Below are 20,824 nucleotides of genomic sequence, written 5' to 3' on the forward strand. Positions count from 1 at the left end.
CACGTGAAGTCAAGAACACACTGACCCTTCAGTCTGTCTGCCTACAGCACACAACGCTCACTGCTCTCCTCCAGGAGTCCACAGGCCACTGGCCCCAAACCTCCAACTCGGAATGGGCCCTTGATGTCAGCAAACTGTGGACAAACAGGAGGTTCCCCCTAACCCGTGCAGAAACTGCACCAGGACATGTGGGTCTCTGTGTCCCTGAAAGCCCTGTGCACGGGGAGAGGAGGGCCATGTACCACGGGGACTCAGCGTGGATCAAGGAGGGCCGTGCGGCCCAGACGGGGGCTGACACTTGCTGAGCAGCCTTGGACCATCACAGAGCGCCTCCGCCCGCGGGCTGCTCAGGGTGAATGAGAACAACAGTGTCTCCCCGAAGTGAGCCCAGGACAGAGGTGCTGTGTCTGGTGGGAACATGGTGGTCAGCCCTACAGCTTCCGCATAAATGCAGTTCGTGAGCTGAAGGCATGTCAACTTGGGCGATAAAGAGACCTGAGTGATAACAAAACCATGGTTCACAGTTCAAGAATGTTTGGTTATTTATTGCTAACTAAAATTTCAAGGAGTCTGTGTGTGTCCGAACCCATGCGGAAACCGTATTCCTAATCACAGTATCCCTTTCGGCTTCAGTTACCTTTTTCATGCGAGCTGGTAATCCATCCACAAAGGCTGACTTGGTCTTGTGAACCTGGGTCACAAAAGACAAAAGTAATCATGTTCTCGCTGAAGTACCCGAATAGGACCGAGCATCAGAGCAGTGTTTCCCAGGGTGCTGGGCATGTGCCACTCTCGTGTCGGCACTAGTGACTCCGGGAGGCCCTGCAGAGGCCTGATGTGGTACCAGAATTAAAGGACAGTGACCCACAGAGAAAGACGACGCCCTACTCCTTTTCCGGAATCATTCTTTTCACAGAAATGTCGCAGACATAAGTGGAGCGTTCTGAGTACCCACCCTCCCGCGTCCCTTATGGTACCCTTAGTTCTCTTCCAGTAGTTCCTTCCCTTTGAGGAGAAAGGGTCGTTTGGTGCTGTGACCAAGTCCTCTAAGCTGCCACCCCACAGGAGGGCAGCAGGCCACAGGCTCAGCGAATGACAGACTGCGGTGGCCAAAGTTACGGATGTGGGTCACGCACACCAGAGAATACAGGGCAGGGGACGCGCGGGCAGCTGAGGAGGAAGGGGGCGCATCAGTGAACAAGGCAGCCAAGGTGCTCAGACTGCTGTGAACCACGCCAGGCCCTGGAGAGAGCCTCCCGCACCCCACACTGGCAGAGTCCAGTCCACCAGGAAACCCCTGAGGACAACACACGTCCCCTTCCTGTCCGCACGCTCTTCTTCCAGCAGGCTGGCCGTGGGCTCGGCCAGGCCTGTGCGGGCACAGGCGGGCTCAAACAAGCCCTGTTCCTTGCAGAGCTCTGCCAGGGCCACTTCCGTGACTTTGGGTTTCTCTTATCAGACAAAGGGCCCTCTGTCCCCTCCATCACCAACTCACTTCCGTAGAAAGGTAACTTACCCGCCTATATTCCAAAATTATCTTGGGTAATGGATGAAGATCTTGCAGGGCATTTAACTGAAAAAGGAGAAGAAATGTCACCAGTGTAATTCCCTCATTTAATTTTAACATCTTGAACACATTTTCAGCTGGAGAAAGTCCTAATAATAAAGGGTCTGCATTGACTATATTTTCCAAAATGAAGATTCATAATAAACTCAGTTTTATCAAATGTCTAAATCTAAATCCCTTACAAAATCATTGTTGTCCATATGGGAGCTGAAGGCACTTCACACAAGCTTGGAAATAAGATTTCTCCTGAGATTTAAATTCATGAAATCTAAATCTAGGGTATGTAAAATACCACATAGGAAAGTAAATTAAGAAAATGCCTACAAACTTGTAACTCAATAGTTTAGGAGCACCCAACATTTCCATCACAGTTATCTGGGCATAATGTCAGGGAGGTAACACCAGAAGAGGATTATGGATTTTAAAACTAATTTTAAAAGGTCAAAATATTACACACAGGACAATACAAGATCATAAGAATATGGTTTGTTCAGTTTCACAAAGTGAACACACTTGGGTGCTACTACCCAGATGAAACACTCGAGATTCACCCCCGGCTCCTGCCCCTCCCCCACAGGTAACCAGCATCCTGACCTCCACCATCAAGGCCACTTTTCCCAGTTTTTGAACATCATATCAATGGAATAGAATGGGCACTCTTTGTGTGTGGCTTTTGTTTTAAGGTTCATCTATACATTGTCTGAAGCAGCATTTCATTTACTTATACTCCTGCATTCAATTGTTTTGAGTGGAGGACAATTATATTTTATCCTTGATGGACATCAGCGGGTTGTTTATGAGCTATGATGAACAGTGCTGCTGTGAACATTCTGGTGATGGGTTTTGGTTACCATATGTCCACAGCTGTGTTGCATATAAACACAGAGAGGAATGGAATTGAAGGGCCAACTGTAGCAGAGGGAACACCAGCCGGTTCTCCAAAGTCAAGGCACCAATTTTTACCTCATCAGCAACATGTAAACATTCCAACCGCTCCACATCTTTGCCAACACATGTTGCCCTAGGCCTTAATTTTGGCCATTCTGGTAAATGTGAAGTGATATCACACAGTAGTTCTAATGTATATTTCCCCAATGACTAATAAAGCTGGATAGTATTCACATATGTATTGACTAATTATGTATCTTCTTTCATTAAACCTCTGTTCATGTCTTTTGCCCATTTAAAAAATTGGTTTGTGTGTCCTTTTTTTTTTTTTTTTTTGATTTGTAGGAATTTGTTATTCTGGATAGGGTTTTCTTTAGCCAGTTATATTTATTGGAAATATCTTCTATCCCTCTGCGACTTGCTTTTTTTTCACTTGTTTAATGACATCTCTTCATAAACAGAGGTTTACTATTGTGCAATTTATCAATCTTTTCCTTTATGGTTGATACATTTTGTGTTCTGTTTAAGAACGTTTACCTACCTCAAGGTCTGAGGATATTCCCTTATGGTATCTTCTATAGTCTTGATTGTCTTGCTTTTTATATTTATATATACAATTCACTTGGAATTTATTTTTGTGGGATGTAGTGAGGTGTCCTCACTCATTGCTTTGCAGAGCCATCCTCTCGGACACTGTGTGTTTCATACCCACGTGTGGTCTCCCCATCCTGGGTCCATTGGTCTATTTGTTTATGTTCGAATCAACAGGACACTGCCCTACTTAGACCCCAGTAATCCCTATTGATTTAGGATTAATCTTTTATTATTATTTTTTTAATGTTTATTTTTGAGAGAGAGACAGAGAGAGACGGAGACAGAATCCAAAGTAGTGTCCAGGCTCTGAGCTGTCAGCACAGAGCCCGACGCTGGGCTTAAACTCACGAACCATGAGATGATGACCTTAGTCAAAGCTAGATGCTTAACTGACTGAGCCATCCAGGCGCCCCGATTTAGGATTAGTCTTGATGTCCAACAAACTAAGATCCTCCAGATCTTCTCAAGATCACCTTGGCTCTTAGTGTTTTGCATTTCCATGTAAATTTGGGAATCAGTTTGCCAGTTTCTACAAAAAAACTCTTGGTAGCGTTTTAATTAAGGTTGTTCTGAATCTATAAATCAGGTGTGCGGGGGAACTGATGATATAAGTCTAACGTAATAGTGTAAGGCACAGAGTTGCATCACTGTCTGTTTGAATAAAGACTAAGGACACAGGAGCCTTGGTTAGCCACAGAATCAGAAACTGGAGAGCCAGCACTGGGGTTGTGGGAGTAGGCACTGCCCAGGCGGAGGCACCCTACCTCAGCATAATCCAGAATTATTGTTTTCTTAGAAAAGCTATCCCTCGGGGGATGAAAGTATTATGAAAACACTTAGCCAAGAAAATTGCTTAAGATCAACTGACTCTCCTTATCCTGATACCTTACCCACAAAATAACTTTCTAACCACAGTCTCCCTGTATATCTCTACTTGAGCTGTCTGAGAACACTTGAAAAGAATGAAGTATTTGATCTCCTAAAACTTTGGACAAAGCCCCACCAGCGCTGGTTGGAGATCAGAGGCAGCGCCGCAGCCACCCGCCACCCCGGGAGCTTTATCACACACTCCCTGCGTTGGCTCCTGACAGCGCATTCTTCTCAGCTCCCTTCTCTCAGCAGCCACCCCGTAGCCTCTTGCTGGCACCTCCTCTTTCCCTGACCTCTAAACATCAGTTCCCAGTGTTCGGTTCTGTGGTTATCAATGTTGGCCGGCTCATGAGAATCAGTCAGGGGGCTTCAAAGACGTGGCTGGGCCTGGGCTGTCCAGCCCACGACAAGATTCTGTGGGTCAGCCATCAACCTGGGCATGACGGTTTTTCCAAAGCTCCGACCAGGGTAGGGGACCACCATCCCAGGGTAACTGCAGTAAATATCAGCTGAGCACTTCCAAGTATGCATCTCCAGCATGAGACTACACCCACCCAACTGGTCACATGGTATCTCCGTCTCGAGTGTCTTGTGAACAACTCTGTCTTAACACACCAGAGGGTGAATGTTGGACTCCCCCAGTAAGCTGTTCCTCTCCCAGTTTTCTCCGAGTAGTGGCCATCTCTATCTGCTCATGGGCACAACTAAGAAAACCAGGAGCTACGCCCACAGTCTTCTGTTGACACTCACATGGATGCACATCACAGAGTTCCTTTCTGCTCTAAAAAAGCTCGGAAAACTCGTCTGCTTTGCTCCGTCTTCACAGATGTCACTTAGACCACTGAGACTTCAGTCCCCGCTACATCCCACAGTGACAGCCTATTAATGAGATTCTTCCCTTCTCCAACGAGCTAGGAGAGTAGACTTTTTAGAACATAGCTAACACCTGTTGGAATGGACAGACTCCAAAGCACCGACCCCACCACACGCTGGTGAGGAAGCAGGAACCGCTGTTCACGGCGGTGGGAACGCAAAATGGTGCAGCCACTTTGGAAGACAGTTTGGCAGTTTCTTACAAAACAATATACTCTCGCCATATGATCCAGCAATCATGCTTAGAGTTAAGCCAAAGGAGCTGAAAATTTACGTCCACACGAAAACCTGTACGTAGATGTTTATAGCAGCTCATCGCCAAAACTAAGAAGCAACCAAGATGTCCTTCGGTAGGTGAATGAGTAATAAACTGTGGTCCATCTAGATGGTGGAATATTATTCAGCACTAAAAAGAAACAAGCCATCAAGCCAGAAAGAGACCTGGAGGAAGTGTGGACCCACATGACTAAGGGCAAGAAGCCAGTCTGAAAAGGCTGCACACTGTGTGATCATCTATGGGACATTCTGGAAAAGGCAAAACTATGAAGATAGTGAAAATATTGGGATGAAAGGAGGAAAGGGAGGGAGGTACAGGAGGAGCACAGAAGATTTTCTAGGGCAGTGAAACCATTCTGCATGAGACCATAATAATGGACACCTGTCATTATACATTTGTCCAAACCCACGGAATGTACACCACCAAGGGTGACCGCTGAGATCAACCGTGGACTCTGGGTGACAATAATGTGTCAGTGAAGGCTCGCTGATTATAACAAACGGTCCCACTGGCAGGGGCGCTGACAGTGGGGGAGGTGGTGCACATGGGAGGCAGGTGGTATATGAAACTCCTCTGTACCTTCTTTCACAGTAAAATTGTGAAATAAAATATAAAGTCTAATAAAACCATATCTAAGATCACAGTTGTGCCCTTCCTTGAACTGTTCTGGGCTATACTTTTTACCTGAAGTCCACATCTTTCTCCACAAGGAGGGGAACAGGGTGAAGGAAAGTAGAGATTTGCCTTAATTTTGAATTCAGAACTGTCTACATGTGCTCTCTAGTTCAGGTTAGTTTTTTTTTAATGCACAGAATAGTAAGACTTGCTCAGTTAAATAAGAGAGTAAGGCTAACAATATGATTTACATGGATCATGTCTTTGTGAAAAGTCATACGGGTTGTGGTGTTAATTCCGTCAACAGGAAGCCCATCCGCACCAGAAGAGAGTTCCGTCTCCGTTCTCATGGTCACGTCGCTGGTTTTCTGGAAGCTCCCAGGAGCCACAGAGGGAAGGGCAGCACTGCCAGCTGGTGTCAGGACAGAGAGTAGATCCGCCTGGGACCCTCGGCTCTACACAAGGGGAAGGGTGTGGCTTTTCCAGGTTCCGCCACTGCTCCAACTTGAGGGCACAGTGCCCCCTTCTGCCCTGCAGGGGTGAAGTCCATGCTGGGGCCTCTCCCATAGGATGGGTCCGACCCTTGCTGTGCCGGGTCCCCATGAACAAACGACAGATATTTGGTGCAGCCCCACCAGGTGCCGCTTCTGGCCACTCGGCTCTGGGGACTTGAACAAGTCAACACAGAGCTGTGACTTGTGCAGCCTACATCCTAGAGTGATAAGCAAACCAGTAACTAAAACAACTTGAGGTGCAGAAAAGAATCTGGGTGAAGACACTGTTGCGCCGGGGACCTTACTCCTGTCTGTGTGGCCAGGGGAGGCCTCTCTGAAAGCAATACTTAGGCCAACAATCAGAAGCCACTGTGCAAAATCCAGAAGAGTCTCTAGACCAAGAAAGAGCCTTGGCAGAAACCTGTGAAGAGCGAGGGTGCTCATGGGGTGCGCGGGGTCAGGGTAGGGGCGTAGGAGGCCAGACAAGGGACAGGGCCAGATCCGTGGGCCTGGGGACACACCAGAGGGCTTGAGTTTTAATCTAAGTGTCACGGGAAGCCCCTGGAATATACGCCAGGGGAATCACGTGATTTTTCTAATGCTGCAAAAGATTGCTCTGCCTGGACATGAGGACTAACTAACCAGCAGAGTAAGAGCAGAAGCCCTTGGGGGCTGTGCAAGAGCATCAGTGGGAGAGGACCAGGCGGTGACAGTGAAGATGAGGGAAGCAGACAGACTCAAGACCTATGTTTGCAGGTAGAGACTGTAAGGCTTGTTGTGGGGAAGAAGGTCAAAGAAGACTCGTAGGTTTCTGGATGAAGTAGCTAAGAATTACAGGCAGTACTTGTTAGTTTTTGAGAGTTCATGTGTCAGGCATGGTCCTAAATACTGTTTTACCTTGAACGCCCACAAGATCGTTGTAGGGAAAGGACTATTACTGTCCTTTTACACATCAGGAAACTGAGGCACAGAGTGGTCAAGTAATCTGCCCCAGCTGTGCGGGTCGGTGTGGTGGCTGCCTGCACTGGCCCCGCCCCACCCACCGCTGGCTCACAAGGACACGGGGAGGGCAGGCGTCCGCCAAGGTGGAAGAGGGCAGATTCCGGTCACCGTGCTTCCCTTGAGCACTGCTGCCTGAGCTCTGAGGACCGCAGGCGGGGATGCTCTAAAGGTGCAGAACGTGCAGTGCTGGGGTGGTAACGTGCATTGGGGGGGGGGGGGGGTGGCGCACAGGAAGCATAAACAGCCCCCACGGCTGGTCCTCACCACAGCAACACGAGTCCACCTCCTATGGACCCGACAGCACTAACTGGACGCTGAGCATCCACTTACACTCGGCGCTCTGATAAAGGAGCATGTCACTCTTCCCTGTCCTTTGAGAAACAGGCTCCTGGGGGTGAGGGGGCGGGCAGGGGACGGCGGCTCAAACTTTCTAAAATAAATCTAGGGAAGAAGACCGATGACCTTTCCGTTTCTAGCTTCTGGCAGGGCCGTGAAACAAAGAGGCCGCGACTGGATTGTCAAGAATTTGTTTTTAGAACAAAACTCCACCAAATTGTCCTTTGCAGAAAATGAAGCCACTTCATAGCTTCTGGAAAACCATACCATCTGCCTCTTTCTCCACGGCTCGTATGAGGAGGGCAGCCTTGTGGGGGGGCACCTCGTGGGGGTCACTGCCGCTTGGCCCGCTGCAGGGGGCGCAGGAGGCCCGAGGGTGATTCACGCGCGGTGTAGCACGCTATCGTTTCCGAAAGCAAGGGGACAATTTTGGAACCTCACCACGGCCTCTGATGTGGACGGGAGTCCCCGCGGCTCTGTTCTAGGAAGAGGGTCCCTGGGACTCAGCAGGTCTTTAACAAAAGCAGGGACACGTGGTGAGCGAGCGGGTCTTGGATTTGAGAAAGAGAACATGGCTGCCACAGCCCGGAAGACACACGTGCGTGAATGCCACAGGCCTCCAGTCTGCCCTCCTGCTTTCCTTGAATTTACAGGAGTTTGAAGGAATGAATCTCAGCGTGAGAAAACACGGACAGCTCACCTACTGTCCAGAAAATCAACATAAAATAGTCTTGTCTCCCTTTAACTCCTAAGAAGTATATTTTATTAAAAAAAATTAGCTTTACCTCTCGAAGCTGATTATTACTCGTTTTAAGAAACTGTTCTCCTGCCACAAAATGAGCTTCCTGCTCCGATTCCTTGAGACGAGACTGTGAATGTGATAAACAGTCTCATTAATATTTTCACAATTTAAGATTTATTTTGTTCATCAAGCAATTCCCAACAAAACTCTTATAAAAATAAAAACTAACCTACAACTTACCAAAATGGACATTAAAAGTACATATTTTGACTCATGGTGGAAACTCAGGCTCTTAGAATCATTCTCTCCCAAACCTCAGGAAGCAAAGTGAAAGAAACACAATAGGAAACAAGACACCAAAGTAGGGGCGGGGAAGACTGCGTTCTCCAGGAGTGTTACTACCGGAAGAGGGATCTAGCATCGTACCGTAAACTTCGGAACATCCAAAATATCCCAAGGCAGAAGAGGCAGGACCAAACTGCCTGGTGACCAGAGTAAGGACACGATAGGGCCCTCTCTCCTGGCAGGGCACCCACAAGGACACCACTGAGCTCCTCAGAACAACCATGCCCAGCCATGCGGGACACAGCCCTGCTTGAGGGGCAGGAGGCATGGGCCGTCCAAGCGAAGAAAGTCTAACCATGTCCTACGACACGGTGATACAGTGCTGAGTGGTGAGATTATAAACGGCTTGCCCCCTTGCCATTTCAGTCAGAAGAAAAGTAGAAGGCAGCCAGGACTTCAACATTTTTAATTATTAAAAAAACAGAGGGCACCTGGGTAGCTCAGTGGGTTAAGCATCTGACTCTTGGCTTCAGGTCAGCTCAAGATCCCAGGGTCATGGGATCGGGCCCTGCATCATGCTCTGTGCTGAACATGAAGCCTGATTAAGAGTCTCTCCCTCTCCCTCTGCCCCTCAGCCTCACTGTGCTCTCTCTCTCTCAAAAATAAATAAATAAATAAATAAAATTGGCAATCCTTAAAAAAAAGAGAGAGAAAAGAAAGCAAAGAGTGGAGGCTAAACCAACCAGTCCCGGTGAAATGTTGTCTGCATTCTATTCTTTATTGACAAGGGTGGGCTTTAGACTAGAATTCTGAAAGAAGCTCACAAACAGGGTCCAGAGAAGTTAGGAGTAGGACATGCATATACAAAACAACAGTATCTAAGCAAAAAGAAGCCATAGGCACTTGTTTCAGTTAAAGTATGTCCAAACTCAGTGGTCAAAGAAACAAATGATAAAAAGAAAAACCAGGAGCAGAGCATTAAAAGACAGATAATTGATCCCTTTAGGAATAAGCCACGCCTTAGGAAAGAAAAACTCTAGTAACAAATTGTTTGATCTCAAGAATTAAGAGCCACCAGGAGCTTCCAGTTAAACCAGCACAGATAACTGGCACGTCGGTGCACTCCTTGTGTTCAGTTAGGCACAAGAAGTAACGAATAGACATAAACGGAGAAAAACAGACAGCTTCTTAAAAGAAACAAAACAAAACGTAAACATTTCTTCAGAGCAGAAATAGACATAAACTACAAAGCGGCAGGCAGAACTGAGCCCAGAGCCCAGCTGGGCTCTGGGCAGGCAAAACAGCAGCTGAAAGTGCCCGGTTCGTGAGAGGAAGCGGGGCCAGCTTGGATCAGTCACCTGCTGCCACAGGACAAACCACCCCAAAGCAAACGTGCTCTGTCCACCACTTCTGTGGGCAGAGCTCAGCTAGACACCTGTGCTGGCTGTGTGGCCTTGGGGGTAGGGGTGCACACATCTTTCATTATTTCAAATTTTAGCCCATTTAAAAATGAGGTCACCTGGCTTTTTCTCATTGATAGGAGTTCTCTATTAGAGTCTGCGTATGAGTCCTTTGTCATACACATGAGAATACAATCAAAATCCCAGCAGGTGTTTAAAAAAGCAGATGATAGAATTTTATATGGCAAGACAGACTGTAAGTACGAAAGACATACAACCGGATATCAAAGCTAAAGTAACTAAGGCAGGGGAGTATTCGCACAAGGATATGTCTATCCATAAACCTGTGGAACAGAACAGAGTCCAGAAAAAGATCCACGTTACACAGTGCTAAAATCAAATACAAGTGGAGACCAGACTTGAAAATTCCCTGAGCAGACAAAACCAGTTTAGTCATACAAGCAAAGCTTAATTTAATTGATTTTGCAAGATAAGTAAGGCCAACTTGATCTGCGATGCTTCTTGCTTGTGCCTCTGAAAATCATAAGCGAATCTCAAATTGTGCCCCCAAATTGATATGAAATAACTACTAATGAATTCCCTTTCACTTAAGAAATTCTAATACTGTAATCAGTGAGTGTGAAGAATAAGCAGTCACGGCCTCCACACCATATAATCTGTTTTATGACAATTTACATCTAAGCCTCATTCCACTTCTCAGTTTGAGTGATCCTGGTTTGCAAACTGTCTCTTTGGTGTGTGCACAATACAGTTTTATTAATTACTACTTCAGCGTTCCATTGGTTTTACTTTTGTTTTTTTCTGAACTTTTGACAACAGTGATCTGATTTATGACACAGACATTACTGTAATTCAGTAAGGAAACAATGGCACTTTTAATAAGTTATGCTGAAGTAAATGGAAATCAACTTGGGAAGAAATCTTTTTTTTTTTAATTTTTTTTTATGTTTATTTTTGAGAGAGACAGAGAGAGAGCGTGAGTGGGGGAGGGGCAGAGAGAGAGGGAGACACAGAATCCAAAGCAGGCTCAAGGTTCTGTCAGCACAGAGCCCGATGAGGGGCTCAAACTCACGAGCCATGAGATCATGACCTGAGCTGAAGTCAGACACTCAACCGACCGAGCCACCCAGGCGCCCCTAACTTGGGAAGAAATCTTAACCGTGCTTAATATCATATAGAAAAATTCACATGAAATGGATGGTAGCTTAAAATAATACAGCTTACAGGGCGCCTGGGCGGCTCAGTCAGTTAAGCATCCGACTTGGGCTCTGGTCATCATCTCGCAGTTCATGAGTTTGAGCCCTGCTTCATGTTCTTGGCTCTTGGTTGTCAGCATGGAGCCTGCTTGGGATCCTCTGTCCTGCCCTCTTGCTGCCCCTCCTCCACTTGTGCACATGTTCTCTCTCTCAAAAATAAATAAACATTAAAAAATAATAATACAGCTTATATCAGAAAACACAGAAGAACATCTTTCTTTACGAGAAGGCAGACAAAAGATACTAGCACATAAAAATTCTTAAACATTTAAAAAAAAAAGGTTCACTGGACTTCACTAAAATAAAGAGATTCTGTTTACCAAAAGATGCCACTATTAAGAGTGAAAACAAAACAAAAAAACAAAAAACAAAAACAAAAAAGAGTGAAAAGACAAGCCATGGACACAGACTGGGCTGGGAAGTATTTTAGATTCTTTGGGCCACATATGGCCTCTGTCACATATTCTCCTTTATTTTTGTTTAGGTGTCTTTTTTTCAAAGAGAGAGACTGCACCCGTGCAAGCAGGGGAAGGGCAGAGAGAGAGAGGGAGAGAGAGAATCTCAAGCAGGTTCCACATTGTCAGTGCAGCGCAGGGCTCAGTCTCACAACCCTGGGATCACAACCTGAGCCGAAATCAAGAGTCTGACACTTAACCAACTAAGCCACCCAGACGCCCCTAGGTGTTTGTCTTTTAAAACCTGTAACAACCACTCTTAACTTGTAGGCCATATGAAAGTAGGCCACAGGATGGATTTGGCCCCACAGAGTATTGTTTGCCAAACCCTGGATGGGAAGAAAGAATTTTCAATATATATTACAAAGGACTTGCGTACAGAATTTATTACAAAGGACTCACATGCAAAATATATAAAGAATTCCTACAAATCAACATGAAAAGGTCGATTAGCATAAATTTTTAAAAATCTATTTATTTTATTTTGAGAAATGAGAGAGAGAGAGAGAGAGAGAGAGAGAGAACACGAACAAGTGGGGGAGGGGTGGGGGTGGGGGAGAGAATCCCAAGCAGGATCCACACTCAGTGAGGAGCCCATTGTAGGACTCAATCCCATGACTGTGAAATCATGACCTGAGCTGACACAAAGAGTCAGATGCTTAACCAACTGAGCCACCCAGGTGCCCCTAGCATAAATTTTACAATGGGTGAATTCTTGGCAAAATTGGATCACTAGAGTATATCCAAAATGCTATCAAGCACATGATAAGGTCCTCAATATGATTAATCATCAGGGAAATGCAAACTAAATCCACAGTGATACACAACCTCAGAGCCACCAGAATGGCTGATGTGAGAAAGATTGGCAGCACCACACTAGTGAGCACCATGTAGCGCATGGGACCAGACAAGGTCACAACCAAGTCCAGGAGCTACTTGGGGGCACCTACTACCCTCATGTACACCCTGTGACTCAGCAGTTTCACTTTTAGACATAAAACCAAGAGGCAGGAGCACTGACATCCACCACAGTTTACGCACATGAATAATCACAGCCGCTGTGATCACAGCAAGTTGTACTGGAAGCCACTTCTGCTAAACTCAACCAAACAAGCAAGTCCCATAGGTGGATGGTGAGCCAAAAAAAAAGCCAGAACCAAAGAGCCAATGCTGTGCGGTTCCATTTACATGAAGCTCAAAATCACTGAATGCAGAGTCAGATTAATGGCTGTCTCTAGGGGTACAGACTAGGAGGGGTACAGACTAGGACAGAAAGGAGCCTTCTTGGTGCTGGAAATATTCTATATCTTGTTCTGGCTGGAGTCACATGGGTGTGTACATACAGAAAAATGCGTCAGGCTGTGCACTTATGATTTACGTCAAGGAGATTCTGGGAAGATGGCAGAGTAGGAAGCACCTGTAAGTGAGAACCTGTCTCCCCCTTGGACAGAAGTTGCAGGGGCAGAAGCTGTCTGATGCAACAACCATTTTGGACTCAGGAGTCTGCTGGCAGCTCGCAACTTCCAGGGGGAGGTTTGGATGGTAAACTGTGGCTACTTTTGGTCAATGTCAGCTCTTAGCACAGTAGCAGCTACCCATCCCCCATCTCCCACCCCAGCCACATGGCAGGCAATCCTCTGGTTCTGGAGCAGTGTGCAGGAGCCAGGGTGGGCAAAAGGACCCTGTCCTCCAAATATCAGGAATCTGTACTCTGATTACTGATTGCTGCTTCTGATAACAGAGGTGCAGACATATAGGCAGGCAGCCAGCCACTGTTGTTGCCCATCCTGGCACTGTTGTAAGACCCTCTCCCTCCAGCTGAACAGACTTCCAGGGGACTTAAAGGGCCAGCACCCTTTTATATCCCCCTTCATTTTTCACTTTTCCTCCTTTTGGGAGCCAGGTATTAAAGACAGGGGTATTTGAAAACTACTACTGAAAAGTACACTAACTGAAATAGCAAATTCCTTACGGGGCTTGAAAGTCAGATTTGAGCAGGCTGAAGAAATAATCAGTGAACTTGAAGACTGGACAATGGAACTTACCGACACTGAAGAACAAGACAGAAAACAAATTGAGGAAAGGTGAACAGAGCCCAAGGGACTTGTGGGACACCATCAAGCAGACCAACATGTACACTGTGGGTGTCTCAAAAGGAGGAGAGAGGGAAAAGGGCAGCAAAAATATTTGAAAAAACAATGGCTAAAACTTCTCCAACTTGATGAAATACATGAATATAACGTCGAAGAAGTTCCACAAACCTCATGTAAGAGGAACTCAAAGAGATCAACACCAAGGCACATTATAATCAAAGTTTCAAAAAACAAAAACAAAGAATCTTGAAATTAGCAAGAGACAGAAGTATCACAAACAAGTATCCTCAATAAGATTAATGAGAAGATTTCTCATCAGAAACTGGAGGCCAGAGGACAGTGGGCCAATATTTTCAAAGTGCTAAAAGAAACACCTGTCAACCAAGAATCCTGCATCTGGAAAAATTGTCCTTGAAGCATGAGGAAGAGATGAAGACCTCCCCAGATAAAGAAAGGCCGAAGGAGATGTGATCACCTCACCTGCCCAGGAAGAAATGCTAAAGGGATCCTCCAGGTGAGACGAAAGGACACTAGACAGTGTCTCAAAGCCACATGGAAAAATAAAGATCTCGAGAAAGGTAAACATGTGGGCAATTATATAAGCTAGTACTATATAACAATTTGTCACTGTGCTTTTCATATTTGTCACTGTGCTTTTCATTTTCTCCATACTTAAAAAATAAACAGTTATAAGTATAAAAGCTAGTATTACTGTAACTTCAGTTTATAACTCCAAATCTTGTTTTCTATATAATTTAAGAGACTAATGCACTTTAAAAAAACTATTGGCTTATGTTTGGGGCACACAATGTATAAAGATGTAATTATGTAGCGTCAACAACTGAAAGGGGTGGGGACAGAGCTGTAGAGGAGCAGAGTTTTTGCATGTTATTCAAGTTAAGCTGTTATAAACTCAAATTATACTGTTATAATGTTAGGATGTTAAATGTCATCCCCATGGAAACCACAAAGAAAATAGCTATAGAATATACACAAAAGAAAATGAGAAAGGAATTTAAAATGTTCACTACAAAAAAATCAACCAAACACAAAGAACACAGTAATGCAGGAGAGACAAAAAAATCTGTAACACACACAGAAAACAGCACAATGACAGAAGTAAGTCCCTTCTTATCAGTATTTACTTAAATGTAAATGGATTAAACTCTCCAAAAGACAGAGACTGGCAGAATAGATAAAAACGTATGAACCAACTACACACTGTCCACAAGAGACAAACTTTAAAATCAAAGATACAGACAGGTTGAAAGTACAAGGATAGAAAGATGCATGCATATAGTGACCAAATAGTGATCAAAGTAGAGCTGGGGTGGTAATATTAATATCAGAAAAAATAGACTTTAAATAAAAAATGGTTACAAGAGACAAAGGATGACATATATCTGATACACCAAGATGATATAACAATTATAAATATTTACATGCCCCTGACAGACCATCAAAATATATGAAGAAAAACCTGACAGAATTGAAGGCAGAAGTAGACAATTCTACAACAATAGTTGGTATACTTGATTACTCCATTCATAATAACGAGTAGAACAACCATAGAGGATAAGGAAACAGAGGACTTAATACAATAAACCAGCTAGATGGAACAGACATACAGGGCACCCGCCCAGCAACAGCCGCACACACCTTCTCCTCACACACACACAGGACACTACTTAGGACAATATGTCAGGCCACAAATTAAGGCACAAGAGATTAAAAAAAAAAATAGATATCATACAAAGCATCTTCTCTGACCACAACTGGATGAAGTTAGAAATCAGTAACAAAAAGAAAACTGGAAGACTCACAAAATTGTGGAAATACAAACAAATCTTTTTTGTTGTTGTTGTTTTAAAGAGAGTGCAAGTGGTGGAGAAGGGCAGAAGGAGAGGGAGAGGGAGAGAGAGAGAGAGAGAGAAAGAAAGAATCTTTAAGCAGGCTCCACATTCAGCGCAGAGCCCAATGCAGGGCTCAATCCTATGACCCTGGGATCATGACCTGAGCCACAATCAAGAGTCAGATGCTCAACTAACTGAGCTACCCAGGTACTCCTAAACAAATCATTTTTAAACAACCAAAGGATCAAAGAATAAATCAAAAAGCAATTTAGAAATTACTTAGAAATGGATGAAAATGAAAACACAATGTACCAAAACTTACAGAATGCAGCAAAAGCAGTGATAAGGGGAAATGTATAGCTATAAATATTAAGAAACAAGAAATATATAAAATCAATAATGTAACTTTACAACTTAACAAACTAGAAAAAGAACAGACTAAACCCAAAGCTAGCAAAGGAAGGAGATAATACATATATATCAGCGTAGATATAAATGAATAATAGGGAAACAACAGAGAAAGCCAATGAAACCAAAAGTTCATCAAAAAAAAATTTAACAAATCTTCGCTAGATGGATTAAGAAAACAAGGAAACTCAAATTACTAAAATCAGAAATGAAAGTGGGGACATTACTATCAATTCTACAAAAACAAAAAGTACTATGAATGATTGTACACCAACAAATTGGATAACCTAGATGAAATGAATAAATTGCTAAAGTCACAAAACCTACCAAGACTAAATCACCAAGAAATAGAAAAACTGAATTGTCCTACAACTATAAAGGAAGTTGAATCAATAATCAATCTCCCAAAAAAGAAAAGCACCACATCATTAGCTACACAGGTGAAGTCTACCAAACATTTAAAGAAGAACCAATACCAATCCTTCCCGAACTTTTCCAAAATAATGGAGAGGAGGGAAGACTACTTCCTCACTCATTCTATGAGGCCAGCATCACCCTGATACCAAAGCCAGACAGAGACACAAGAAAACTATAGACCAACATCCCTTATGAATATTGATGCAAAAATCCTCAACAAAACACTAGCAATATATTCAGCAATATATTAAAAGGATTATACACCAGGAAAAAGTGGGATTTGTTCCTAGAATGCAGGTATGAGTCAATACATGCATGAATGTAACAACATAAATGTAATACACCAATGTAACATGCCAAATCAACAGAATGGGGAGGAGAAAAAACACAAGATCATCTGAATCGATGTACAAAAATCATTTGATAATATTTAACGCCCGGTCTTTACAAAAACACTCAACAAACTAGAACAGAAGGGAACTAACTCCACATTCTAAAAACCATATATGAAAAACCCACAGGAACCATCATACTCAATGGTAAAAGACTGAAAGCATATCCTCTAAGATGAGGAACAAGGCAAGGTTGTTTGGTTTTGTCACTTCTATTCAACATGGTAGTGGAAATTCTGATTAGAGCAATTAGGCAGGGAAAATAAATAAAAGGCATCCAAATTGAGATGGAAGAAATAAAATTATCTGTGTTTGTAGATGATATTATTTTATGTGTACAAAACTCTAAAGAGTCCACACCAAAAAACAAAATAAAACAAAACAAACAAAAACAAAAACAACCAAACAAAAACAAAACAAAAAGCCAAAAAACCATTAGAAATTTGGAATTCAGCAAAGTAGCAGGATGCAACATCAACACACAAAAATCACTTGTTGCATTTCTACATATGAACTACCTGAAAAAGTAATTACAAAAACAATTCCATTCACAGTAACATCAAAAGGAGTAAAATACTTAGGAATTAACAAGCATGCCAAGAACATTCAATGGAGAAAGTACAATCTATTCAACAAATGGTGCTGGGAAAACTGGACATTCACATGCAGAACTGGACCCCTACCTCACACCATATACAAACATTTACTCAAAATGCACCAAGGACCTAAACCTAAGACCTGAAACAAAACACTTAGGAGGAAACACAGTACAAAAGCTTCACAACACTAGATTTGGCAGTGATTTCTTGGATATGACAATGGCATAGGTAACAAAAGAAAAAAAAATTATTTTTTAAGAAAAAAATGTTTAAATTGGACTTTATGAAAATTTTTAAAACTGTGCATCAAAATACACTATCAATAGAGTAAAAAGGCATCCCACAAAATGGGAAAAAAATATTTAAAAATCACTTATATGATAAACTATTACTATCCAGAATATATAGAGAACTCCTAAAACTCAACAAGAAAATTCCTAAAACTCAACAAGAAAACTCTCAACACTCAGCAAGAGAAAAAACAAACAACCCGATTCAAAACTGGGCAAAGGACTTGAATCGACATTTTTCCAAAAAAGATACACAGATGGCCAATAAGCACATGAAAAGATAAATCAGTATTACTAATCAATAGGGGAATGCAAATCAAAAGTACAATGAGATACCACCTCACACACATTGCGTGGCTATTTTAAAAACAAAACAAAACAGAAAACAAGAGGTGTTGGTGAGGATGTGGAGAAAGTGCACTGGTGAGCTATTAGTGGGAGTGGAGAATGGTACAGCCACTGTGGAAAAAGTATAGTGGTTCCTCAAAACATTAAAAGTTACCATAAGATCTAGCAATTCACTTTGAATTGAAAAGCAAAAGAATTAAAAGCAGGGTCTCAAAGAGATATTTATTTTTACACCCATTTTTATAGCAGCATTATTCACAATGGCCAAAAATAGAAGTGACCCAAGCTGCTTACATCCACTGACAGAAGAATGGTAAACAAAATGTGGTATATACATATAATGGAGTAGTGTTCAGCCTTGAAAAGGAAGAAAATTCTGACACCTGCGACAACAGGGATGAATGTTGAGGACATCATGCCACGTGGAATAAGGCAGTGACAAAACGACAGGTTCTGTACGATTCCACTTACATGAAGTACTTGGAATAGTCAAATCACAGAAAGTATAACCGTGCCTGCCAAGAGCCGGGGGAGGGCAGAATGGGAAGTTACTGCTTAAGGGATACAATTTCAGTCTTCCGGGTACGGAGTAGATGCTGATGATGGTTGTACAATCATGTGGATGCATTTACTACCCCCATACTCTCTAACTAGAAATGGTTAAGATGGTAAGTTTTATGTTAAATGCATTTTATCACAATAATTAAAAACAGTTATACCATTCACTGTGTGCAATTTCTTTCTCAATTAAAAAGTACATGAAAAGAAAAAAAACAGTTCCAGGTGGATTATAAACCTAAATGCAAAGGCTAATGAAGACAGCTTTGATTTTTATGTTTATTTATTTATTTTTATTAATGTTTGTTTATTTTTGAGACAAAGTGTGAGTGGGGGAGGGGCATGGAGCGAGGGGGACAGAGAATCCAAAGCAGGCTCCAGGCTCTGAGCTGTCAGCACAGACACCGACACGGGCCTCGAACTCACGAACCGTGAGATCATGACCTGAGCTAAAGTCAGACACCCAACCGACTGAGCCACCCAGGTGCCCCTAATGAAGACAGCTTTTAAATACAATACACGAGAATACTTCATGAGCCTGACATAGGGAATGCTTTCCTGAACAGCATACAAAAGGCACTAACCATACAGACAAAGACTGGTAGATTACATTAAAAATCAAGAACTTCTGGGGTGCCCGGGTGGCTCAGTGGGTTAAGCATCCAACTTAGGCTCAGGTCATGATCTCGTGGTTTGTGAGATAGAGCCTCACATCAGCTCTGCGTTCCAAGTGTGGAGCCTGCTTGGAATTCTCTTTCTCCTCTCTCTCTGCCCCTCCTCTGCTCACACGCTCTTTTTCTCAAAATAATCTTTTTTTTTTTTTTACTGTCTATTTTTTTTATTTTTGAGACAGAGACAGAGCATGAACAGGGGAGGGACAGAGAGAGAGAGGGAGACACAGAATCTGAAACAGGCTCCAGGCTCTGAGCCGTCAGAACAGAGCCCGATGTGGGGCTCGAACCCACAAACTGTGAGATCATGACCTGAGCCGAAGTAGGACGCTTAACCGACTGAGCCACCCAGGCGCCCCAAAATAAATAATCTTTTAAAAAATAAATAAATAAAAATAAAAATAATTAAGAACTTCTGTTCATCAAAAGACACCATTAGGAGGGTAAAAAGGTAAGACAGAATGACAGAAGGTATATGTAACAGGCTTGTAACCAGACTATATCAAGATGTTCTATAAATTAGCAAGAAAAACATAAAACCCGCCATATAAAGATGGGTAAAAAACTTGAACAGATCTTTTACCAAAGAGAAACTCCTAATAGCCAATGATGATATGAAAAGCTATTCAATCTCATGAGTAATCAGGAAAATAGAAACCAAAATCATAATGAGATATCATTATGTCCTCATCAGAATGACCCCTACTGAACGTCTGTTGTCCCCCATGCAGATAAGGATGGGTAATGGCAGGACCGTGTGCACTTCTGGCAGGTGCCACTTCAGAAAGCAATTCAGTCCTACTTAATAAAGCTGAGCGGGCCCATCCTGGGGCCCCAGCAGCCCACCTGCCTTGTGCCCCAGGGAGACACGTTTAAGGGTGCAGTGTGGCTTGTAAAGGCTGCAAGCTGGCAACAACCCAGATGCCTATCAACAGTGGGACGGAAGGTATGATGGAAGACCAGGCAGGCACCAAGTGACAGAGGACATCAGTGAAGCTGGGACACGGAGGCCGAGGGACAGACGTCAGCCACCACCATGAACGTACAGTTCCAAAGAAAAGCTCAACTATAGTTTAGGCATTGAAGTGGAAAAGTGCTAAGAAAAGCAACAACGTAATGACTCCCAAAGTCAGGATGGAGCAGCAGGAAGGGGCTCTGACAGGGAGAGGGCACACAGGGCTTCTGGGAACTCTACACTTCGACCTGGGGAATGGTTATACCAGAGTTTCCTATAAAATAACTTCAGTAAAATATTTTAATGCATCTGTATGCATCTCTCTGTATTCTTTATTTTTGACAGAAAGTTTTGTTCTTGCTTTTTTTTTAAGAATCCAAGAAACCCATGAATTCCCCTCACCACACTACGGGGGGATGTCCTTGTGAGAAGAACCTGACTTTTGAGAAGGCCAGAAGGTCCACGAAACCACACACACACCCCATGGGGGAGCACCCAGCTGTCCTGCTTGTCTGAACCCCTTCGGTGGGCGATGCTCCCCTGCAGGGGTCAGAGACAGGAGGCA

The 20,824-nt window shown here is 43.5% G+C and overlaps 1 protein-coding gene across 1 annotated transcript in view; it reads right to left on the bottom strand.

Annotated features, from left to right (window-relative positions):
• POLN (DNA polymerase nu) overlaps positions 1–20,824 on the bottom strand; it is a 130,955-nt gene that overhangs the window by 99,776 nt on the left and 10,355 nt on the right. The window contains 4 exon segments of the mRNA XM_081795420.1: positions 638–691; positions 1,517–1,573; positions 7,958–7,997; positions 8,297–8,385. Of these exon segments, the coding sequence (XP_081651546.1) occupies positions 638–691; positions 1,517–1,573; positions 7,958–7,997; positions 8,297–8,385 (240 nt within the window).

This window comes from Panthera onca, chromosome B1, assembly GCF_046562875.1.
Source record: "Panthera onca isolate mPanOnc1 chromosome B1, mPanOnc1 haplotype 2, whole genome shotgun sequence".
In the NCBI taxonomy this organism is placed as follows: Eukaryota; Metazoa; Chordata; class Mammalia; order Carnivora; family Felidae; genus Panthera; species Panthera onca.